This window comes from Gobio gobio (genome assembly GCF_949357685.1).
Source record: "Gobio gobio genome assembly, chromosome: 25".
Lineage (NCBI taxonomy): Eukaryota > Metazoa > Chordata > Actinopteri > Cypriniformes > Gobionidae > Gobio > Gobio gobio.
In genome coordinates, this window is record NC_137121.1 from 23,376,015 (window position 1) to 23,402,067 (window position 26,053).

The 26,053-nt window shown below is 40.0% G+C and overlaps 1 protein-coding gene across 1 annotated transcript in view; it reads right to left on the minus strand.

The window, feature by feature from the left end:
• Positions 1 to 1,699: 1,699 nt before the first annotated feature.
• otud7a (OTU deubiquitinase 7A) overlaps positions 1,700 to 26,053 on the minus strand; it is a 121,368-nt gene continuing 97,014 nt past the window's right edge. Inside the window, exons 9-13 of the mRNA XM_079810051.1 lie at positions 24,696 to 24,823; positions 21,665 to 21,814; positions 7,107 to 7,221; positions 6,274 to 6,358; positions 1,700 to 5,911 (exon numbers count right to left, since the gene is read on the minus strand). Coding sequence (XP_079666177.1) covers positions 4,394 to 5,911; positions 6,274 to 6,358; positions 7,107 to 7,221; positions 21,665 to 21,814; positions 24,696 to 24,823 — 1,996 coding nt within the window. The 3' untranslated portion in view covers positions 1,700 to 4,393. The remainder of the gene's footprint in view (positions 5,912 to 6,273; positions 6,359 to 7,106; positions 7,222 to 21,664; positions 21,815 to 24,695; positions 24,824 to 26,053) is intronic.

Sequence of the window (26,053 nt, forward strand, 5' to 3'; positions counted from 1 at the left end):
AAAAGAATGTTTAAATCCAGAGAAATAAGCAATTTAAACCAGGACACGGATGTCGCCTATCAATTACATCATACCCGCGTTACCCTCCATTTTGTAGAAACCATTGAAACACCAAAGATGCTTCAATATATTATGTGTTTTATTAGACAGGTGAGCAGCTGTTTGGATACATTCATCGACAGAAAACTAATGATTGTTATATAGCTCAACACAGTTAGTCTTATTGTTTAAATCTCTTTTTCTTGATTTACCGCAAGTACCATGTTTTACCATGCCTAATATCGATTTAGCTTACTGCAATGTGCAACAAGTGTCTCATAGTAGCCACCGAGTGAACGCACAGATTAGCATTATAACATACCTTTCAACACACTCAAATGTATCTAATATGATAAAACAGTGCTGCGTTACCCCACATACGCATGAGCGGAAGAAGTGGAAGAGGTCGTCTGCGGCATAATAAAAGCTTCACTGCTCTGGAGCCGTGTGTCGCGCTTGTCTCTCATTTAGCAATCGCTCCAGCGGTCTCGATCCACTCTTTCAGCCCCACCCTGCTTCATACTACAGTAACATTAAAAAATCGTTAATATATTAGCTCATCCATGAATATGATTTCTGCCCAAGTCCCTGTCGGAACGATTTCCACCGGCTGTAGAGGCGAAGACAACAACTCCCTTGATTCAGCAAAATAAAGGCGTCTTCTTTGTTTTGAATAAGCGACCTCTAACAGCAAAAATTACTTATTGTGCCTTTAAATTTGTATTATTTAATGTTTCATCGTAAAAGTATATAAGTAAAATGGGGAAAACAACCTCTACTACTTGATACTGTTAAGAATCTCTTTGTAATCCACTGATAAAACTACAGTGAAAACGCTTGCTAAATGCCAAGTCATTTTTACATCTTTATGACAGCTGGAACATGGTTCAGTTCTTGGCAAAGTGCCCTAGTTCCTACATCAGCAGAATTGTATCTCCCATACCATGTGCCACTAGATCAGCTCTCAGTAAAATGTGTGGGTGTGTCTGTGATCCTTTCGCAAAAACTTGAGACTATCCTATTTCACGACAGTCATAAAAACACTCACGCATGATGCGGATGACATTTGTCAATACCAGAAAAGCCACTGTTGTGTTTCGCAATTCAACATATCTCAGAGTCTCAAAGGTAAAGGGGCTTAAAATATGCATGACTCAAATTTTAGGGGTGACCCAAATTTTTCAGCCATTCACCTCCCGTTCTTTAGAGTGACCTGATTTGTGCTTTAAATCCCAGGCCATTAAAATCCTTCTGTGCTCAGTATGTGAAGAATGTCCATCTTAAATTAACGTTAAACACAACAGAGAGTTCATTGTCAGGGCGAGACTTTTTTGGCAGATGTTAGACAGGTGAAGTGTGGGGCAGCTGGTGCTGTGTTTCATGGTAATGCCATGTTCCACGACTGAGCAACTACTGCAGAGATATGGAAGCTGAACACCACAAGACCTGCAGTTTTTAAGCTGGATTTTATTCCAGTTTCTTGGGCTCAATCATACGAGAAGGCAGACAGTCTAATGTGGGTGTTGTATAGACTGAAACAGCAGCCTAGAGCGCTGCTCAAATTACAGAACGTTGAGGGAAAACACACACTCAGGCACGCAAGTCTGCTAGCACTCAAGCACACACCTTTCTTCCACAAGAACCACACGGACACCATAGTTAACAATAAACTAATCTTATTTTGTCTCTTTTTCTCCTGCTATTTACATCGGTACCTAATGTGCAAATTAATAATTTAAAGTAGTGTAAAACTCTCAAATGAATACAAAATCATATTTTACAATTCTAAGACAGTGAGAGTCCATGAGCTTGTCGAATATAAAGGAGGGAGAGGAAAAGCAGGAGGATGGGAGGCAAAAGACACACACAATTGTGGCGGTGTAGAAATGTGGGTAAAGAACAAAGCAGTGGACATCCTTGGCCAGGAAAGACAAAACACTTACAGAGACACAGCGTTGGTTACCTGGACACTGCCACACAACAAAACACAACAAGCGTTGCTCTTATGATAATTTAGTCCATTGAGTAGAAAAGCACTTGGTGGGGCCTTTGCTTAGCAAAGGCACACAAAGTGGCTAACACGCTAGTCATGCTAGTTAACTTGATTGGTGCAGCTACCTGTAACATCCTGAATTTCTAGCACACAATGAGAACTAGCGCTGTGAGCTGTGGTACATTTGTGTGTTTGTTAGCCAGTTAGCAGTCAGTAGCTTAGCATGTCGTTGTCTGTGACTGTTTTTGCACTGCTGTGATACAAAAAAAAAGGTAGGCTTGTACCATTAAATGTCCAGTTTTTACATTTAGTGATTTGGTTAAACAACGTATCATAACCAGTCACGATACTACAAATTGACAAGGAGTAAATTAATCTGAGCTTTTGTCCAAACTAAATATTACCGCACCAAGCAACATAAGAAAATTGTGTCCATCGCTTGGTTTAACCAGGTAGCTCCACCCAAAGTGCAATCTAATTGGTCTATTAAATGTAAAACATGTTCTGATTGGCTATGACTTTGTTGTGTCACCACATTTTCGTTTCCATTGTAGACATGAAATTGTATATATATATATTTGACCCTGGAGCACAAAACCAGTCATAAGTCGCACGGGTATATTTGTGGCGATAGCCAATAATACATTGTATGGGTCAAAATTATAGATTTTTCTTTTATGCCAAAAATCATTAGGATATTAAGTCAAGATCGTGTTCCATGAAGATATTTTATCATTTCCCTACAGTAAATATATCCAAAATGTATTATTATTAGTAATATGCATTGCTAAGGACATTCATTTGGACAACTTTAAAGGTGACTTTCTCAATATTTAGATTTTTTTTTTGCACCCTCAGATTCCAGATTTTCAAATAGTTGTATCTCGGCCATTTGTCCTATCCTAACAAACCATATCAATGGAAAGCTTATTTATTCAGCTTTCGGATGATGTATAAATCTCAATTTCAAAAATTTGACCCTTATGACTGGTTTTGTGGTCCAGGGTCATGTATATATATTCCACCTTGCCCTGTTAGAACATGATTTTACGCTGCTGTGTAATATATGAGTCAAAAATCTAAAATGCTTTTCAGAGGTAGATTTGAACCTTTAAATAACCAATTTTTACATTTATAGATTTAGTTGCTTCTATGTATATGATCAACACAAGTGTGTGGTTAAGACTAATATTCCTGAGGACAAATGAAATGGAGGTGAGGGAACTTTTTGGCACACGAGAGGCTAGCATGGCAGTGTTAGCATGAGTGCTACAGAATGTTGATGAGCAGTTGCCAGATGCTTGTAGCCGAGCCATCAGTGAATGAAACAGTTTACACATATACAGTTTCAAGCTTCCCATCTTTAGTCCACTGCTGAAGTATATACTGTAAGGGTTTGCATTTCATACTTACATCCTCAGGTAAGACTGTTCTTGTAATTTAGCATTCGCTAGCATGACTGTTATATATTGCAAATACAGACGGCAATGAGAGGAATTCAAATGCTTACTGTATCAGATGTCAAGTAGCACACAATAGTGAGGTTTCATTTGATATCATGATGGAATGCAAACCCTCCTACGAAAAAGCTTTATATTACAATATAGTGCATGATGGAAAGTCACAAGATCAATCTGAGAGCACACTTTGATATGCCACATATTGAATATTTTCCACCATAATAATCCTTGTACAGCAGACCTTTTACAATCATATCGATATCCCTTAGAATCATATGGTGAAAAGTAGAGTATGGCTGACGTCATGAATGCATAGATAAAAGGGGGGAGGGGTGGCGGTTGTTAACAAACTTATTGCTTTCAAAAAAACGTTGAACAGTGGACCTCCCTCCCTTGTAATTATTTGCAATGCACAGCAAAATCAATGTTATTTGATATTAAGATTCCAAAGAGATTCCCTATGCTGTGAAGTATTGCATTATAATGACCTCTAAACTGAGTTTTCCTATGATTTGGGAAACTCCATTAGAGACTGACATATGCTTTTACATCTCTTTCTGCATGTACAAGGAGTTTTACAACACAGACTGAGCAAAATGCACAGATGAGAGCTTTTACTCTAGAACAAGTAAAAGGCTGAATTCAATCGGACATAGAACAAACAATAACACAATCTCTGGCCAAAGCTGTAAACTGATTCTGGTTGCACTTCCTGTCATTGTAAAGCAATGTTTGTTCGCTATTGAGAGTAAAGAAACAAGAATACAAGGCCGATCTTAAATATAGTAGGAAAATGTTATGCCAGTTCTTTGTATCACTTGCAAAGTGCAAAAAGGTGGTGGTGTTGCTGTTCTTTTCACGCACATTGGGGGTGGCTATATATGTGTGCATGTTTGCGGGGCTATCCAGGTCGGTGCACCTTCAACTCTCGTTCCCTGCGTTTCAGCTCCTCTCTATAACAGTAGGAGCAAAAGTTCTCCGTCTCGGGTCGGCCATAGAAGGTGCAGTTATCCCTCCTGCAGCGTTTTTGCTGAAAACAGTACATTGGGCAAACACCACTCTGCCCTTTGGTTTTGTCCTGCCCCAGCCAGGCATGGGGCACCGGGTCCTCATCTGCAAATTCCAGACAGTCCCGGATGTCGCCAGTGTTGAAGCCGTTGGTATAAGTGTGGGACTTATGTTCCCCGGGCATGTTGTACGGTAGGGTGTCTACTGCATTGATGGTACGGATGCCAGACATGCGGGCTGGGCTATAGCTCTGAGAGGACAGTGAGCGGTTTTGCTGGGGGTAGGTTGCACAAGTTTTGAGAGTGCCCACCATTGGCTTGTAAGACTCATCTTGGTAGCTGGATGACTGCACATTGACATCCCTCAGGTGGATGACACTGTGCCTTTGGATAGGTGGCGTATGGCTATAGTGAGCTGAAACAGGGACTGGTCCGGGTCTCTTAGCACCGTTACTAGGGGAGGAGAAAGGGACAGGGGACATGGATGATCTTGGGATGGAGGTTGGGATGGGTATCGGGATGGGAGAAGCAGCAAGCTTTGGGCTTCCTCTTTCTTGGACCTTCACGGCCTGGGAAGGATTATGGCTAGGGTGCAACACCGGTGAGCAACTCTCAGGTGGAGAGCTATCTGAGCGCTCCCTTTGGAAAACACTCTCCTGCTCAGGCTTCTTTAGTGCCACCCCGTTTGTCTGAGACTTCTTGTCAGCCTCAGTCTTTCTTTTCTGTTCCTGCTCAGCACTGAAGCGTTCTTGGGCGCTACTCAGGTAGAAGCTGATCATCTCTTCGTGAAATTGGTGTCGATGGCTAGTGAGCAGCAACCCAGCAAAGATGAATTTGCGCTCACCCTGCATGGCTGCCCGAAGGATGTTCAGGCTGAGTTTGACATCTGTGCTGTACTTCCAGTTGTCCAGTGTCCGATCACCCGAGATTTTGCCTGATCCTGGTGGTCTCTCAACAGGAGAGCTACCAGAAGCGCGGTCTGTAGGAGAGGGACTGGTTGTCTTTTCTGAGGAGGATGTGCTGGCCGACTGGCCTGACTCCTCTTTGCTCCCTTTTCGTGTTTTTGAGTCCTTTTTCTTAGATTTCTGTTCTCCGTTCTCTACCGTTCTACCATTTGTCGAGTTAGACTTGCTGATCTTGCCATGGACAAGTCCTCCAAGTCCACCCATATTCTTCTTAAGTTTGATACCCAGAGTCTTGCTGAAGCTGCCCAGTTTGTTGGCCACTGAGTCTGCCCGTGTTTTGTCTTTGTCCTTTCGCTGTTTGTCCTTGTCTTTCTCCTTGTTTGACTTTCCATTATTGAGGTTGGAGTTACTGCAAACAGACTCCCGGTCCGAGTCCATGGATTCTGCTAGAGACTGTACATCCTCACCTGCAGAGGCAGTTGGCGACTCGGGCTGAGCCAAGGGAGCCTGTAATACACAGATCAGTCATAAGGACTCAAAACTGAGGTTCCCTTTAGCAAAGTTCTGTTGCCAAACATTGCAGAACAAGAAAACTTCTCCTGGAGGGCTACCATTCTGCAGATTTTAGTGCCAACCCTAATGAAAACACACCTGAACCAGCTAATCAAAGTCTTTAGGAATACGTGATATCAACAGTCAAGTGTTGGAGCAGGTTTGGAGCTACAGGGGGTGGCCCGGTGGCTCCCCTCCCCAAAAGTGCTCTTTTTTTGGTTTGCGAACTGCCCCTTAAAATATCTGTGCATGGCCCTACCTCCAGGAGCATTTCTGTCAACTAATAAATGCAAACTTAATAAATAAAAACCACTTACCCTTGTTTCAGAAGGAATTCGAATCCATGTTACATTCATGTAGTTGTGCAGAAGGTTTAATTTAGCTTCCAGCGATAGAATAAGACTAGAGTGAGAGGAGAGCATAGTCAAACATATTTTCTAAAACCTGATTTGTAGCACAACCAGCTCAAATGAGGCCTGTTGCAGTTTATTGTCATCTCTTACATGCCAGTGAAGGAACAGTAGAAATTACAAACTATTTGAGGCATGCAACTAGGAACTCAATCAGTGCATAAATCTAGTTTCCAGAGAATGACAGCAATTAGTTTGTTTTCATCAGTCCATTATGGAGCCAATGGCGTGGTGGCCAAATCGTTACAGTTTATTTATTTCAGATGTTTGTTTTGTGTCTCTGTTCTTCCTTCTGTAAATCATGGCTGGGGTGGTGCTGCTGCAATTTTTATATGCTTTGATTGGCTGACCTCTGGAAAGTCACTGGAAACATCCTGCACAAGTCTTCCTAACCATAAGACAAAATAAAGGAATATGCAACTGATAAAAGTTTGGAACATCTACAGGCTTTAATTAGTGAATGAGGATTTAAGATGAGTCATTCAAGGGCAGATCGACCTCTGTGGGGATAATGTGGCCTGGTGCCATGTGCTGGGACCTTCTGGACAGATTTAGTCCTTCCAAATCCCTCATATGGTAAAGATAACATATAGATAGAGGCCCTCATTTGGCCCCAACTGACCTTTGTCTCAATTACCTCACGTTCAGGCTAGAGTCTGCTCACAAGTTATTAATTTAATTTTGCTAAGCTTGGTGTAGGGGTGGATGGAGGATGGGAGAGAGAAAAAGAGGGGTCTTACTTTGCCAGCTTAGCATTGTCATTGTCATCCCTCCCCCAATCCCAGTCCCTCCCAGGGTCCACCGCAAAGTGCAACGCTAGCAGCTTGTGCTCAGAGTCAGTCAGTGGGATGACGGCTGAAAGGGAGGGACAAAAAGAAAACATGAAAGATTTAGATGTAACATTCAGAAGTGGGATGGATTTACTGCAAACCAGGTTGCAACCAGTTTCAAAACAGATTGAAGCAAATAGATGGATACTAAGACTTGGGAAAGAGTGTCTTTGCTCAGATTAATGACTACACTGCTTAGCTTGTCTTAAAAGGATAGTTCATCCAAAACGTTTTGTTATTATGCTTGATTATATTGATGTCCAACCTGTGCCATAGGCACCATATTTGATTTAACATGTTATCAGTACATAATGTTGTCTTTCATTTTCACAAAAAAGTTAATCAATTATGTAAGATTTGAAATTTTGGGGTGAATTACTCCTAAAAACTCAGTGGTCTGCTCCTAACAAATAATCATCCATTACTCCTTGACTACTAAGTATGGCAAAACTGAAAAACTTGTAAGAGAAACAAAATCATATTTCCATGCTCCCAACACCCATTTGACAGGAAAAACATTTCAACATTAATCAAGAAGTACGCAAGACATATGTGAACAGGCCTGGGTGCGGCACTGTTTCCTAAAAAGAAAATATCACAGCCTTCTATCTGTTCTAACTACATCCATTTCCCCCCTTTCCCATCACTCTATTCGTCACTGTACCTGACTAGTCTTTTCAGACCACAGGCACTGGACAGAATGAAAGGGAAAAAAGAATGAAGCAAAATAGATGAAGAGAGCGATCCAGTTCTCGTGACAGCATGTTTGAACAGAGGACATTCCAGCCCCTTCTGTCACAGCCATACTCTCACAAACATGCACTCCCTGATAGAACAAACTGTCTCTCCTCATGAGCGGCCTGCCATTTGCCAGGTGACTGCTGGGTAGAACTCACAGTGTACCAATGATGAACATAATGCTCGTCGATGACTCATTTAAATGACACTATGCAGAGTAGGAGTGAGAGACCATCGAGTCACAGTAATGAATGAATGTGTGTGAGAAAGAAAAGGTCAAGGAGAGATACATTTTGTGTAGTAAGGCAGAAAAAAGTAGAGAATATTACACAAGATCACAAAAGGAGAAAAGGACACCAGTATTTCACAGGATATGGATTGACGAAGATTTAAAACCTAAACGTTTATCTTATTGTAGTTCAAATCACAATGTCAAATCACAGTATGTTTTTTTTTGTCAAATTATGCAACCCTAGTGTGTAAAGAAGTGTATTTTTCGGCCATTTTCCACAGTAAGACATGAGCATGCTGGAAACACACTTCCTCCCTGTTGAATTTTCAATCAGCACACGACTTTGCCTCCCACTCACGTCTTTTAATTCACAATCCTGGCAACAACAAGTGCCAAAAATGTCCAGCTGGTCTACTGAGCATTCATATAATCCAAAATCTCAGTCCACCCTATAAGAATTCCCAACTTTTATTCACTTCAGCAAGACATTTTGTCTTGAATATGTACCTTTCATTTAGTTTAAGTTCTTACTAACAACAAAGCATGATGGAATTACTATATGATATCATTACTGTACCATGGTACCAGCACAGTACTTTTTTTGCAAGGATTAGGGAAGGACGCCAATAGAGATCATCTGTAAACAGCTACTTTTTTACAGGGAGTGCAGAATTATTAGGCACATTGATTTTCTGATCATATTTTTTTTCCAGGCACATTTGACCAATTCCAAACCACAGTAATCCTAATAACTACTATTGATTTAGTATTTAATAATGTATAAGTGATATATAATTGTTCATGAAGGCTGGAAATGAAAATCACCTTATATTCAGGTGTGCAGAATTATTAGGCATGTTTTCTTTTACAGATAAATTGAGCCAAAAAAGAGATTTAACTCAGACTGAAAAGTCAAAAAGTATTAAATGCCCATGAGAAGGATGCAATACTAATGCAATACTACATTGCAGTTAAGGCATGACCATTGGACAGTGAAATGCTCGTTGGGTCAGCAGGATCTGACAAAAACAGGTGGTGAAGAAAAGACACCTGTTAACCGCAAAAGAATTAAGAATTAAGGTGAAGAATTAAGGGTGAAACCATCAGGAACCCTTTAGTCTCCAGCGCCACCATTTTCCAGAGCTGCAACCTACCTGGAGTCTCCAGAAGTGCAAGGTGTCAGGATCTCAGAGACTTCAGTTAGGTAAAGAATCCTAAAAAATGACCCCCACTAAATAAGAATCACAAGCTGAAGTGTTGTAAAATACATGAAGAAGGTTTTTTTATAGGCTTTATGGACAGATAGGTTGAGAATGACTCTTGAAGGACCAGCACCACATCCTCTAGTACCACTGTTTGAAGAATTCATCTTCCAGAATCTGGCAGTACGTTTTGGGAGTTCATTTTTAGTCCATCTCTGCAAAACGGACTTCAGGATGGACTAAAATGAACTCCCAAAACGTACTGCCAGATTCTGGAAGATGAATTCTTCAAACAGTGGTACTAGAGGATGTGGTGCTGGTCCTTCAAGAGTCACTCTCAACCTATAAAACCTATAAAGCCTATAAAAAAGCAGGCTTCATGTATTTTACACTTCAGCTTATGATTCTTATTTAGTGGGGGTCATTTTTTAGCATTCTTTACCTAACTGAAGTCTCTGAGATCCTGACACCTTGCACTTCTGGAGACTCCAGGTAGGTTGCAGCTTTGGAAAATGGTGGCGCTGGAGACTAAAGGGTTCCTGATGGTTTCACCCTTAATTCTTCACCTTAATTCTTAATTCTTTTGCAGTTAACAGGTGTCTTTTCTCCGCCACATGTTTTTGTCTGACCCTGCTGACCCAACGAGCATTTCACTGTCCAATGGTCACGCCTTAACTGCAATGTCTAGTATTGCATTAGTATTGCATCCTTCTCATGGGCATTTAATACTTTTTGACTTTTCAGTCTGAGTTAAATCTCTTTTTTGGCTCAATTTATCTGTAAAAGAAAACATGCCTAATAATTCTGCACACCTGAATATAAGGTGTTTTTCATTTCCAGCCTTCATGAACAATTATATATCACTTATACATAATTAAATACTAAATCAATAGTAGTTATTAGGATTACTGTGGTTTGGAATTGGTCAAATGTGCCTGGAAAAAAAATATGATCAGAAAATCAACGTGCCTTATAATTCTGCACTCCCTGTAAACTAAAATATGTTTCCTATTTATTCTCTGCATCCAAGTATGCAATACTATTAAATGTAGTCGTTGGTGATAAGTAAAAAGTAAAATAGTTTTGAAGTTTATTGCAAAAATATTCCGGTATAAATATATAAGTTGCTTAAGAGTATAGAGAGGCGGGATTGGAAGGTCACTGCTGAGCTGTTATGACGTGGTTCTTGTTTTCACAGTAACAGCAACTTCTCTGATTGGTGGATTCAAGTCAGATCTCTCCTCAGGATTATGGGTAGTGTAGTTATACACCAGGAATTTGGCAATTAAACAAAAAAATTTTATAAAGTCAGAACAACACTGACTAACAGAAGCATGTATCATTGCTTCACAACCTCAACCCTCATATACAACTAAGTTTTTTTGATAGGAATGTCGTTCCAAGACAAACAAAAAATGTTGATCCAAGAAAACATCCAAGTTGCCAAAATCATTTACCCCAACCATCACGTTCTTTTCACTGTTATTGAAACATGAACTGCTGGCGCATACGAGGCAATGAGGATTCTTCCAGCATTTTGTGGGTCAAATTCTTGGGGAGTCACACCAGGACAAGAAAGAGCATCCAAAGTCCAAACTGAAAGAAATGTAGGTGGGATTCCCAAAGCAGAGCACACACTGTTCATAATAACACACAAAGTCGTACTCGTGGGCACGCACTCATACATAAAGCTAACCAACAAGTACCTCATTGTGTTCCCCATTGCACACAAAGATACAGTTTCCCATCAGAGTGGGGTCAGACGGTGAACGCTGGAGCTATGTGGGGTTGTGTCCCGACTCCTACACTGCAGCTGTCCTTTCTCTGGCCGAGCATACACACTCACACGCTTCAGCTCGCACTGTTGTTACCAGTTGGGCTTATTCCAGATCCAAACACCGCCACTGCCAGTTCTACCCGGAGGGACTGGAGCATAATGTATTTTGTATCCCTTCTGGCAGTCATGCAGACCTGTCCTTGACTGACCCACCTCAAACGCATACGCTGGAAAACCGTGACGTCGAGGGCCGCTCTCAAGGAATGAGAGCCGTTGATTCCTGGAATATTTGTTTGTATTCGGTAACCCCTACGCTGTCTGTCTGTTATTCGAACTTAAATACATCGACTGTATAAACAGGAGACTCCGGAGCGAGTGATAATGGACGAGTAACCAGAAGATGACGAGACTGTAAATAAGGTCTTTCGCTGAGCGCTGCTGTGATAATACAAACAGAAGTTGTTGACAGACAACATTGCTCATGGAGTCTGACATGCTACATTACAAACGCATTACATGCAGAGTTTACTCTGTTGGCACGAGGGGGAGGTTGATGTATGCCGAGTGGGTCTGGCTGCACGACATGGCACCGCCTGAGGAAAGTTAGACAGGCAATGAACGGGAATATCTGACATTTGCGGCATGTGTGATATAATCCTTTTGAGAATAACTCCCAAGGCATTATTTCCCGGGATCGTTGTGGTTTCCTTGACTCTCCACCCTCTGGTGGGTGATATCAATCACTGCAGTTGCGCCCACTGAGGAAAACAATTAGTCCGCTTTAGTCACGCAAACCGTGCTTGTGCTTGATGAGGTGTGAATTCAGGAGTTTCGGTCGCAGCTGTGTGTTTTACTGCCGTTGTAAACAATAATCATGCCACTAAACAAAGCTTCGACATGAATCTCAGAGACATGAGTGGGAATCTGATTGCCTACATATTTTCCAGGGCCACATTAAACACGCAGACTGTTTACAGAAATATCCGTAAGTCCCCTGATGGTAACTGCTGATTGTGATGTGAGGAATCTGGATGTTTTTAACCCAAGATTGGCGTGAGCTGGTCATGGCACAAGAAGGCTTTTCATTCTTACAAGATGAAACTTTAAAAGCTGCCTGCCAGATGCCAAAGAAAATAGAGGTCTTCATAAATCTGGACAGGCGTGTCTCAAAATAGCAACACGCGTTTCCTATTGGTTGACTGGTGTCATATAAAGTGTAACCACAGAAAAATGAAGGTGCATTAAAGCAGTACTAACACTGCACGTCACAGGGAAACCATTTAGTATGTCTGCAACCCGCAGGAAAAGTGCCTCTATCGCAAAAAAAAAAAAAAAAAGATTTCTAAAGGGCCTTAAAACACAAAAACAGCATATAACAATTACCCTGTGGTTAAAAGAAAAGATTATGAGTGGAAAAGAGAAAAGTGGATGAAAGGTATGAGACCACATTTTATTCTCCTTGACTAATACTTTTAGCTAATGTCTAACCGTATGGAATAGGGAAAGGTTTTGCTATCTGTTAAGTGTCCAAATGATGACCTCATGAAAACGTCTTAAAGCCACAATATGTCATTTTTCGCCGCTAGAGGTCGCTTATTCAAAACAAAGGCGCAGCTTGATTTTGCTGAGCTTTTATTATGCCGCAGGCGACCGCTTCCGCTTTTTCCAGTCATACGTTTTTTGGGGTAACGCAGTGCTTTTTTATTTTATCATATACATTTGATTGTGTTGAAAGTTATGTTATAATGCTACTCTGTGTGTTCACTACTATGAGACACTTGTTGCACACTGCAGTAAGTTAGATCGATATTAGGCATGGTAAAACATGGTACTCGCGGTAAATCAAGAAAAAGAGATTTAAACAATAAAACTAACTGTGTTGAGCTATATAACAATCATTCGTTTTTCTGTCGATGAATGTCTCCAAACAGCTGCTCGCCTGTGTAATAAAACAAAATCCTCGGAAATCGAGGGTAAAGTGGGTATGATGTCATTGATTGGCGACGTCCGTGTCCTGGTTAAAATTATTTCTCTGGATTTAAACATTCTTGGAAACATTTGGGATAATGTAAGCATACAAGTCAAGTGTTTTTTTGGATATTTTAATCCAAAAATCTTACATATTGTGCCTTTAATAAAATAACTAAATAAAAACGTATTTACAAAATTAAAGGGCAAACATGTTTTGGGTTGCGGTATTGCAACTACAGTTATCTTAAAGGTCCCGTTTTTCGTGTTTTTTTGAAGCTTTGATTGTGTTTACAGTGTGCAATATAACATGTGTTCATGTTTCATGTGTAAAAAAACACAGTATTTTTCACACAATTTACTTATCTGTATAGCGCTGTTTTCACTGTCCTCAAAACGGCCTGAGAATTTCCTCGTTCTATGAAGTCCCTCCTTCAGAAATACGTAACGAGTTCTGATTGTGCCAGCGGTTCCCGTGTTGTGATTCGACAGCAGCTTAGGGCACGTTGCCCGGGAAGTTCACGCCTCTTACCATAACGGGGAGATGAACGCGCTCAAACTACAGCCCCTGAAGGCCAAACAAAGGTGATTTGACTCCGGGATGAAAATAACAGCGTCTGAACGACATGGCGACAAACGCATCCGAACTGAACCGAACCGAACGCAACACTTCCTCTTCTCCACGAGGGAGCAACAAGACCACGCCCCCTTTTTCGCGTATTCTTGTGGCCGGAGGTTAGTCAACAAACTGTTCTACTGACGTAATTAAAGCAGGATATACATGGATGTAGTCCAAACCAGCCGTTCGCTGTAGGCTTTGAAAGGGAACTTCTGTCAAATAAAATATCTCGCTTGGCATTGAACTTTGAGCTTTATAATTTTACAGGTATTATTTATGCTCTAACAGCAACATTACACACTAACTAAAGTTTGAAAAATGGGATCACGAAGAACAGGACCTTTAAAGTCAATGGCAAGTCCTCACCATGATAAAATAACAAATGTGTCATGCATGGGTGAATAAGAGTCTGAGGATTTGTTTTTATTTTTAAGAAGAATGACAACAGCAAAGAGAGCCCAAAGTAACCTACTTATGTAAAGACCCCATGAATGGATTTGAGACAGTTTTCTTCCCTTTGGTGACGCATTTTAAAACAGGAAATTTGAGCAATAGACATCCTGACAGGCTTGACTTTTTTCAGTTTTGGTAAATAGCTTTAATTCACATTACAGCCGCTAACTATGCTACTCGCTATTGTTAGTCAGAGGAATGTGCTATTAAAGGACAACTCTGGTGAAAAATGAACCTAGTGCCTAGAAAATGAACCTAGTGCCTAGAAAAACCTAACCTAGTTATCTCTAAAAACAGATTAGCTTATAACGCTAGTATATGGGGCACAGAATAAGTACAATTAAATCGCTAGTTAATACCACTAACAAGGCTCAAAATAGCCTCACACTAACGCGGTAGCATAATGAGGGTCCCTACACGCAAACCGAAGCATTGAGAACTTTGTAAGTGTACAAATAGTTTAATAAGAAGATACTTTATAAAGACAGTACATTACGCGTATACAGACAGGAGCCATCTTGGAAAACAGTCTCGACAAGTCGAGTCACGAACGCTGTGCTAAGTGATGAACTGTTACTTAGAATCTCATATGGTCCGTTGTTTCCGGAAGAAAGCACTGAACGCAACAGAGAAAATAAATAAATTTAAAAAAAAAATGTTTTAACTGAAAAAATTATTCATGCATTTCCATGTAATTAGATTTCACAAACTTAATTCCTATCGACCAGCTCACTTAGCACAGTGTTCGTGGCTCGACTCATCGAGACTGTTTTCCAAGATGGCTCCTGTCTGTATACGCGTAATGTACTGTCTTTATAAAGTATCTTCTTATTAAACTGTTTGAACACTTACAAAGTTCTCAATGCTTCGGTTTGCGTGTAGGGACCCTCATTATGCTACCGTGTTAGTGTGAGGCTATTTTGAGCCTTGTTAGTGGTATTAACTAGCGATTTAATTTTACTTAAAGTCCTTTAAAGGGTGGGGTATTTCTATTCGAAAGAATTTGATTGGACAAAAAAATGTACCCGCCCACAAATGCAGAATGAGTCATCCAAATTTCTGCTCTACTTTTCTGGATGAGAAAGAGTGTACATTTTCAATGTGCATATCTACTAAACGCAAATTATTTTATGAACTTTAAGAAGTAGACTAACTAGCAAAAAAACTAAAGCCACAAAACTCATGTGAAAAATGTCACTGGGTATTTGACACAACTCTGACTCTCTCTTCTCTCTCTCTCAAACACACACACACACACACACACACACACACACACACACACACACACACACACACACACACACACACACACACACACACACACACACACACACACACACACACACACACACACACACACACACACACACACACACACACACACACACACACACACACACACACACACACACAAAAGAGCCTCAGTGTTCTCGGGAAACCGCTGGCACCTGAACACACACTGGGCAGACGGGCACTCCCTGGCAGACCCAAGCGGAAGATCCGGGGGGGGAGAGGGGGGTATCACCCACCAAGACAGCCACACAGAGACAGACTCTCTGTCGGGAAGTGGAAGAAGGGAGGTAGGGGTTTGGGAGGAGCAGATTAGGGCCTAAACCACATGTAGGGGTTGGCCTGGACTGATCTGCCCTAAACGGCAGAGGCCAAGCGGTTCTTTAGGGACGGAGAGAGAGAGAGAGAGAGAGAAAGAGAGAAAGAGAGAGAGAACAAGTAATATTAGAATCAGGGGAAATGAGTCAGAGGGAGATGCCCTGTTGTGTGTGTGTGTGTGTGTGTGTGTGTGCATTTGTGTAAAGGAGTGGTAAACGTGTATGTGGGGCCTCATGGCACAAACTGTCTCCAGACACTAACTGTCAATTGACCTAATTTAGGAACTGAGGCAAACGCCTCACTGCATAGCACAAGCAGTGATTCCCAACTAGGATTACTTTGACATATTTACATTTTCGATCATTAAAAACATAAATTAGACTTAAATTTGAGGGTTGTTGATACTTAAAAAAAAAAAAACAATCTCATGATTTTTCTTTTAGGAAAGAAACCAAATGATATGTGTATGTTGTAAATTTGTGTGGATGAGATTGCGCACGGTTTTTGAGCTTGGATTATAATTTAATCCCACCATACAAAACTGCAAATGACTTTCCCATCTGGATTTTGTTTATAAATTAATCTGCCGTTAGGTTATTGTTGAGAAAGTTTCTAACCTGTCAAAACTTTATCAGACATAGTAGCTCAGTTGTCTTGTTAAAGCAAGAGGAAACGGTTTGGTTTTTTATTATTATGTGTTTAGTTTAGAGGCACAATATGTCATTTTTTGTCACTTATTCAAAATAAAGGCATAGCTTGTTGGCAGAGTTGTTGTCTTCAGCTCCACAGCCGATGGAAAGCAATCCGATGCTCCTTTAGTTTTTTACAATTAAAGGTACACACACAGTCACACACACAAAAAAAAAGGTTCTATATGGCACCAGAAATGGTTTTTCGTCATAATCATAGAGGAACCACTTATCTTAACATGTTCTGTATATGGTAGAGGTGCTATATAGCACCTTAGTTAGCGGTGCTATATTGCACCTTAGTCAAAGAACCGGTGAAGAACCTTTAAGAACCACTGAAGCACCAAAATTGGTGCTATATAGCACTTAAAAAGGTTCCCCTATGATTACGAGCCAAGAACCATTTTTGGTGCCATATAGAACCTTTTTTTTTTTTGAGTGTATACGATTAAATTTACGTTTTATGTCCGCCTCCTTTTTCCCTGAACTTGAATTTTCTCACAGTTACCTTTGATCACTTAAATTAACATTATTTTATTTTATTCTAATGAAATACACGTAAGTGCTGAATTACTACTTATACAGGTCACTTTACTTACGAATTAAAATTGTAGGGTAAAAGCGCTGTTTTACTTTTCAAAAAATCATACTAAAAATACATTTGAGTGTGAAGTTATATTATAATGCTACTCTGTGTGTTGTTCGCTCTGTGGTTACTAGAGACACTTGTTACACACTACAGTAAACTAGATCTATATTAGAATATCATATTAATAAAAGGATGACTTGTGTTGCTGAATTGCATGCAATTCATTTTAAAATACACTATGTTGCCAAAAGTTTTGGGACGCCTGCCTTTACATGCATGAAATTTAATGACATCCCATTTTTAATCTGTAGGGTTTAATATGGAGTTGGCCCAGCCTTTGCAGATATAACAGCTTCAGCTCTTCTGGGAAGACTTTCCACAAGGTTTAGGAGTGTGTTTATGGGGATTTTTGACCATTCTTCTCGCATTTGCATTTGACCAGAAGCGCATTTGTGAGGTCAGGCACTGATATTGGACAAGAAGGCCTGGTTCGCAGTCTCCGCTCTAATTCATCCCAAAGGTGTTCTATCGGGTTGAGGTCAGGACTCTGTGCAGGCCAGTCAAGTTCCTCCTGACCAAACTCACTCATCCATGTCTTTATGGAGCTTGCTTTGTGCACTGGTGTGCAGTCATGTTGAAACAGGAATGGGCCATCCCCAAACTGTTCCCACAAAGTAGGGAGAATGAAATTTTCCAAAATGTCTTGGTATGCTGAAGCACTAAGAGTTCCTTTCACTGGAACTAAGGGGCCAAGCTCAACCCCTGAAAAACAACTCCATACCATAATCCCCCTCCACCAAACTTTACACTTGCAGTCAGGCAAGTATCGTTCTCCTGGCAACCGCCAAACCCAGACTCGTCCATCGGATTGCCAGACAGAGAAGCATGATTGGTCACTTCAGAAAACACGAGTCCAGTGGCAGCTTTACACCACGCAGTATAACATTATTAGTTTTCTGTCTATAAATGTATCAAAACAGTTGCTCGCCTGTCTAATAAAACACATAAAATATTAAAGCGTCTTTGTTGTTTCCATGGTTTCTACGGAAGTAAAACTGGAAATCGAGGCCAATGCGGATATGACATCATTGACATGCGACGCAATGACACGGTCTGTGTCCTGGTTAAAATTGCTTATTTCTCCTTATTTAAACATTGTTGGAAACATTTGGAATAATGTACGTACAAAAGTCAACAAAATATATAACATTGTTCTAGCGTTTTTTTGGGGATATTTTAAACAAAAAAATCTTACATACTGTGCCTTTAAAAGTTATAAATGTAATAACTGTCACTTAATAATATAATATAATATAATACAATTAATATAATATAATAATATATTCATGAATTTTAAATTATATCCAGCATGACACGTTTCAAAAACAAAAGATTGGCAACCCACCAATTTCCTGTATTCCAGATAGGAGCGAGCAAGGTGTTTTTCTTTTATTTTCAGAGGAGTCAGTCATTCATATCCTGGAGAAATGGGACTACAGCGAAGGCCTCTTACTGTCAACAACCCGCTGCTTCAAACCAACCACATGCTTTTGGGGTCATCGGGTACGTGAGGGTGTGCGTGGAGGTTTCTTGCGGTTAACAGAAGGAGAGAGCGCCATCTAGTGGGATAAACACTCAACCAATCCGTCTCTTATAAAACATCACCCAGACATGTTATTTACATAAACTACAGACAATGCTGTCTATATCCATTTTCATGGCACAAAACCTCAGCAAATATGTTCTTTAATGAAACAAATCAGACTTGGCAAACGTGCATATGGTGGCTAGTTGTCAAATCTGTACTGTTTTCTGATCAATGTTTACTAAAAAGCTATTGAAATTTTCAACATTATAGAGTGTTGCAGGTATTTGTGTAGGCCAAAACCCAGAAGCAAGTTAGCATTTTAGCAATTCCGCTTCCATCGTCCTGAAGTCAATGGGTTTTTTGAATGGGTTAAATGCTTGGAATAAGGTCTGTTCAAGCTCAAGATAAGTTCATGCTTTATTCTACAACATAAAATACACCAGTAATACACTCTAGTCATGTTTTAAAGCTTTGACTTGTCTTGAAAAGGCGGTTGCTAACAAGTGGCTAAATGGGACTACAGAGCTTAAATTGGGTTTTTGTCAAGGGAACCAGTACTCTATTAAAGGGCATGTTATCACACTATATGGGGTAAATTGTCACAGCGGAACCTGCCATAAAAAGCCTATTATATGACTTTCGTCATAAAAAATAACCTTTTCCTATAAAAAGCATTAAACACATGTAACTACTTACACATTACAAATTTGACAATTTTCACAAAAAATTGATTTAAAGTTTTGAACTAGATAATTAAAACCACTGCTAGAAAACATACACTTGTGCAATTGGATTTCTGACTCAAAACCTTATAGTTACTGAAATATGGCCCATGTGACAACTAGCCCCGGTGTCCCCTACATTATGAATTTTTTGGTAGTGTTCAAATGTGCCTGGCAGTTGGTGTGGGTTTGTGCCTGGCAAATTCCCTGGCTGTGAACTGCAGTGTGTGTGTGTAACGAGTGTGTGTGTAAAGAGAACAGCTTGTACTGTACTGACAGCTTCAGTGTGTCAGTGAAATGGGGGTTGGAGAGAGAGAGAAAGAGAGAGAAAGAGAGAGAGAGAGAGAGAGAGAGAGAGAGAGAGAGAGAGAGAGAGAGAGAGAGAGAGAGAGAGATAAGCAAGCGTGGATCTCGGCCTGCATTCCCATTCAGCCCTAGACAACATCAGCCTGTTGTTTTACCTCACACTGGCAGCCCTGCAGTGTACAATCCATACTTCTGAGGGGGCGGGGCACATTATATTGCACAATGCACTAATATACTATACAGATTACATGATATAACCTATAATGGTCTGGAATGGAGGCTCTAATTCAGACAGACAGCTAATAATGTCCTTGACTGGAAGCCAGACTCCCTGAGAGAGTCTGAAACAGTATTAAACAGCATAGTTCCTTATATTTTTTTTTCTGTCTCAGTCTCTGATCGACTGGAGTCTACGAAATGTGCTTTTAATAATTGATCAAAGGTAATTAAATTTCAGGTCTGCATTATTCATTCAGCAGGAGACGGATTAGAGTCGGTTCTTTGCTAAAACGATTAGCTATTTGAATAGGATGAATGAATCAGCAAACAAAATAATTAAACCTCACTGACTTCAGGTTCACACACATTCAGTATTGCATACTAACTTGTTTTACATGCTATTTCTACTGTATGCAGTATACAAAATGTATGCATGGAATACCAGCTTCATGTATGTGCTCTATTTCAGGTGTGATGAATGAATACTAGCTGTGATTTTTAACATTAGAGGTAGACATTTGTAGACAAAAAAATAAATAAAAATGCAAAAAAAGGGATAAAAAAAATACAAAATTAATTTAAACGCAAAACATTACATGTTAGTGATGCCCTAAAAATACGTTTTTTTTTGTGTGTGTTTGCCCATATCCAAAAAAAGGATGATAGTAAAATTCTATATTATTTTTCTAACTAAATGTTATAAGGGAATTTAGGCATCACATCATTATAAGGTACAGTATAAAAACATTCATTTTGAAACTGGGATTCATTTTGAGATTACATTAAACAGTGTTATTAAATTATTAGTGTATATATTGTTTTTGTATGCCATTTCTCCAGATGCATCCATTTTGTTGTCCCAGCATTGACTAAGAGGCTTGTGTTTAATTCATAACAAATAACTAGTACTGATTTTAAATATGTCTCAATCTTTTAACACTATTTAATCTACTTAGCATTCCTTTGGACTGGATTTAACCACAAAATCTGGAGAGTCTAGATTTACTTTAATATCAATTAGACATACCTACTTAGCCTTAAACGATGACACAATGAGATGATACACCAGTGGTTATGTCCACACTAGTGCGTTTTCGTTTTAACGCAGCGTTTTAAAATGAAAGCGATCCTCGTCCTTCCTGGCGTTTCCACTGCGCTTTAGAAAAGATCTCGGTCCACACTACACGACCGAAAACGCATGTCAGATGACCATTCAATCACACTGGGCATGCACGTACAAGCGTAAACAGTTGCCGATTGCTGTAATAATAGCTTGCCTCTTGCGCATGTAGGCAGCTGCAGTATTAGAAAATGCAGAGTTTAACTGTACAATGGCTGTTTAAAAGGACAACAAAGTCATCAAAGCTTGCAGTTCCGTCTCCATGTTATTGTTTACACAGTCGTCGAGGCTGGTCTGTTACAGAGCCGTTGAGAGAAACGGCTTTGGTCTGTTATTGTCGTGTTCCCGTAGGGTAATGTTCATTTGATAGGGGCTCGGCAAATCAGGGAAGGATCCGCCATGATCCCAATCAGGGAGCGAATGTGGGCAGCTACTCAAAAGTCTCCATTTTGGTCCGTTTAGACTGAAACGCAACAGTTTTCAAAGTAAAATGCGGTCTGCGGCATTTTCAAAAGTCTCAATTTTTGAGGGCCGAAAACTCCAGAGTAGCTAAAGTGATGTGTTTTTAAACCAAAACGCACTTGTGTAAACAGGGCCTAATTCGAATTGGTGAGCTAGGTTGATGGTTTGGTGTCTACCTTGTTCTCTCTGCTGGTCTCTCTGCTCCATGGACACCAGGGCGGAGAAGTGGGCCTGGTCGTAGGCCAGCACCAGCGGGGAACAGTGACAGCGGTTGGGAGGAACCTCCAGCGGGAGGTACAGCCCTCCAAAGGGAATGGGAGCAAAAGCTGCAAGGTAAGCACAAAAAAAATGGTAGAAGTTAATTTGTCTATATGGAACATTAATTTAACGACTAAATTCACACTACAATGTTTCATTGACATCGGTGGAACTGAATCTTAAAACAAATTTTTTTTTAAAGGTCCCGTTTTTCGTGTTTTTTTGAAGCTTTGATTGTGTTTACAGTGTGCAATATAACATGTGTTCATGTTTCGCGTGTAAAAAAACAGTATTTTTCACACAATTTACTTATCTGTATACCGCTGTTTTCACTGTCCTCAAAACGGCTTGAAAGATTTCCCTGTTCTATGAAGTCCCTCCTTCAGAAATACGTAACGAGTTCTGATTGTGCCAGCGGTTCCCGTGTTGTGATTCGACAGCAGCTTAGCGCACGCAGAGCGCACATTACCGGAAAGGTCACGTCTCTCACCATAATGGGGATGCATGCGCTCAATGATCTCTAAGTACAGCGTCCCTGGGAAAGCCAAACAAAGGTGACTTGACTCCGGGATGAAAATAACAGCGTCTCGACGACATGGCGACAAACAAACTATACGAACGCAACCGAACGCAACACTTCCTATTCTCCACGCGGGAGCAACAAGACCACGGCCCCTTTTTCGTGTGTTCTTGTGGGCGGAGGTTAGTCGACATACTGCTCTACTGACGTAATTAAAGCAGGAAATACCAGGATGTAGTCCTAACCGGCCGTTCGCTGTAGGCTTTGAAAGGGAACTTCTGTTAAATTAAATATCTCGCTTGGCATTGAACTTTGAGCTTTATAATTTTACAGGTATTATAAATGCTCTAACAGCAACATTACACACTAACTAAAGTTTGAAAAATGGGATCACGAAGAACAGGACCTTTAAAATAAAGCAAATCTTCCCTTCATTGGAATGTATTTGGATCATTGAAACAGCGAGCTCAACGTGATGGAACCTAATGGAGTTTGGATTCCTTGCCATAGAGACAGAGCGACACGCGTCATAATCTGAATGCTAATTGGCAATCCAATGCTCTCCATTGACTTTGTATTGTGTGAAGCGGCTTCCTTGACATTTATGACTAATAACAAAAAACAGAACAATGTATAAAAGCTGATATGTGACAAAGTGTACAGCAAACAAGCTAAACAAAACCCAGAACCAAAAACCCAGAAGTTTTTATAAGCTGCTGACCCAAAAAACGAGCGTTTAAGGACACAAAAGTGGACACAGGCAATTGAGAGAGAGTGCGGCATGTTATATTACACTGAGAACTACACCCACTAGAGGGGAACGTAATCAGCGACAGGAAATATAATATATAAAACTGACATTTGGATATTTGACTTAACAGTGTCAAAATGTTTACTGCACACATAGGCATACTGAGGCATACGATCCCAAAATGTGTCAGGATCCCAAAATGTACCCTTTCTTCCTACTGATGCTTCACGTTTTATTGCCTGTATCCACTTTTGTCTCCTTAGAGGCTCGTTTTTTTTTTGGGTCGACATCTTATAACAACTTATTTCTGTGTTTTTTAGCTTGTTTGCTGTACACCCTGTCACATATCAGCTTTTAGACATTGTTCTGTTTTTTGTCATAAGTCATAAACGACAAGAAGGCAGCCTCACGCAACACAAAGTCAATGGAGAGCGTTGGATTGTTCCCCAACCCCTCCCCAAATTCATATCCAGCAATATTCTTGATCTGACTGCACTGACACTATCGGATGAGGACAAAACTTAAAGTGAATTGAGCTGAATAATGACACAATTGTCTTCTGTAGAGCTGCTTTATGGCTGAGTTTAACTTGTTTCATAATGAATGAATTTACACAGTAGTTGAAACTGAATTGAATCAACACTGATCTGAATAATGACACTATTATCTTGCTACAGCTGCTTTACAGCAGAATTTGAATCTGTCTCATATTTGATGAAGTTTGCATCATTCATTCTGTTGAAACAATTTCAGTTGCATAAAGCGCTATAAAAATAAAGGTGACTTGACTTATTTAGAGCCCTGAAATTTGGCTAATTACTTGAAATGGATTGACTCTGAAAGAATAGTTTGCTCATTAAACTACTCATGAAAACTAGGGCAAAAGACAATATTTTCAGTGAAAAAATAAATAATTTCAAACTTTTTCTCACATAAAACTTTCATATGGATTCAGGAGACTGGTGCTAGTGCTCAAGTCATGTAGTTAATCAGCTTTTGTGTCATTTTTGGAGTTTAATGGAGGTTTTTCACAAAAGAAAGTATGGAAGCTTGTTTTCGAAACTTTTATCTCACAGCTGACTTTTTTTTCTCAGAATTGTGAGATATAAAATCACAATTTCGAGTTATAAAGTCCAACTCTGAGTTTCTATCTCACAATTCTGACTTTATAACTCTCAACAGTGACTTTATATCATGCTATTCTGGCTTTATAACTCGCAATTGAGAGTTTATCACACAATTCTGACAAAAAAGCGAGAATTGTGTTTATACCGTGCAATTCTGAGGAAAAAAAGTCAGAATTGTGAGTTTATTTCACGCAATTATTATTAAAAAAAAGTCAGAATTGCGAGAAAAAGTCGCAATTACCTTTTGTATTTTTTATTTAGTGGCGGAAACAAGCTTCCATAAGAAAGTCATGGTTCGGTTCACACTAATCCTTTAAAAGCATTCAGGCATGTAATTACAGTTGCACAAAGTTGAGTTATCAGGTATTTAATAACTCTTGATAGCAGTTTTAATTGGTTTTCCACAAGGAAATAAAGTTGTTCTCTATTTAAACAGGGTTAAAAAGAAAATGCTATGAAGCCCTCTAGTGGTCTGAATAAAACAACTGCACATATTCTAGCTGGAAAAGTGACTGTGGTTGAACCGAGTTGCGCTGGCTTGTGAATCTCACCTTCCCCTCCGGAGTCTCTGAGCATGGTGTCAGCGATCACCACGATAGGTCTTCTCAGAACATGGGCCAATACAAACACATGGAACTCCTCCAAACTCTCGTAAACTGGGTCTTCTGAGTTGTCCACACTTTAGGAGACACACACACACAGACACATATAGTGGTGTATTTGATGTGCAATATAATTATCATGATAAGAATGGTTGTATAATGGTGAAAGTAAGAAAATTCAACCAATACAGGCAATATTTTCTAATTACAGCAGCAATTTTAATAATTTGTGCAGCTTCCAATTAACCATGATGCCACGTCTAATGATCTACAACAAATTTGAGTGAGCTTTAGACTTCCCCCAGCAGATACTTAATGACTACATAAGAATTTGAAGGAGTAATTTGGGATCTTGGAAATTACTCAATTAAAGCACTTCATTAGCAACAACCACCAAACCATACACTCGTACTGTCGGTGTCACTGAAACATTTCAGAATTAATAAAGAAAGAGAGCTTTCTAAACATCCCTGTCCATTGCGGAAATGCTGCCAAACTCATAAAAAGCTTTTTTAATAGGCAAACCCCTCCAATGAAAAACCTTCGTGCACGGTATCAACACTAATCTGATTATTCACCATCACGCAGAGCAATTTATTAACGCATCCCTTAAGTTACACTGTGTTTTGAAACTTTTAAAATACTGTACCAGACTTACACTGTTTATAGCTGAATAAAGTGACTGATGTTTCAACCTTTGGTCCTTTTACACAAGTAAAAAAAAGGAAGCCATATATATTTTTAGCTCACTATTGTGAGAGCACACATAACTCTGATCTCTCTGAGAAAAACAGGAAGCTGTGTTTTCCAAGCCAGAAGACTAAAGCATAACCAGAGACCTGGCGGTTGAGGCTTTCACTTTCCAGTCAGCGAGACTTCAGAGGTGAGGGGTATGTTTCCTTCTGAAGCAAGATTTGGTCGAAACTTGAATTCGACCGCAGCGCTTCAGTTGACACTACTGAGAGGAGGAACCAAACTGCTGTCTGCCAGCGCAGATTTTCCATCTGTGACCTGAGATCAACTGTTATGGTTTATACACGTGGTGAAATAACTTCTGTAGCACTAGCGTCACTAAATGGAACTGCAAAAATATTGACTGCTTTCAAACACTAGGCCTGTCTGCCATTGGTTGGACAAACAGATAGCTCCGCCCTAAATCCACGCAATTGGTTGAGCCAGTGTTGCTATGCTGGGCTGTACTGAATTCTCAAACAACAGAAAAATTGTTTGAAAATACCACAGAGACATTGAGCTGTATTTTTGAGAGGAATCAGCCTAGAGAAAAGAGAAAGAGAGATAGGAGAAAG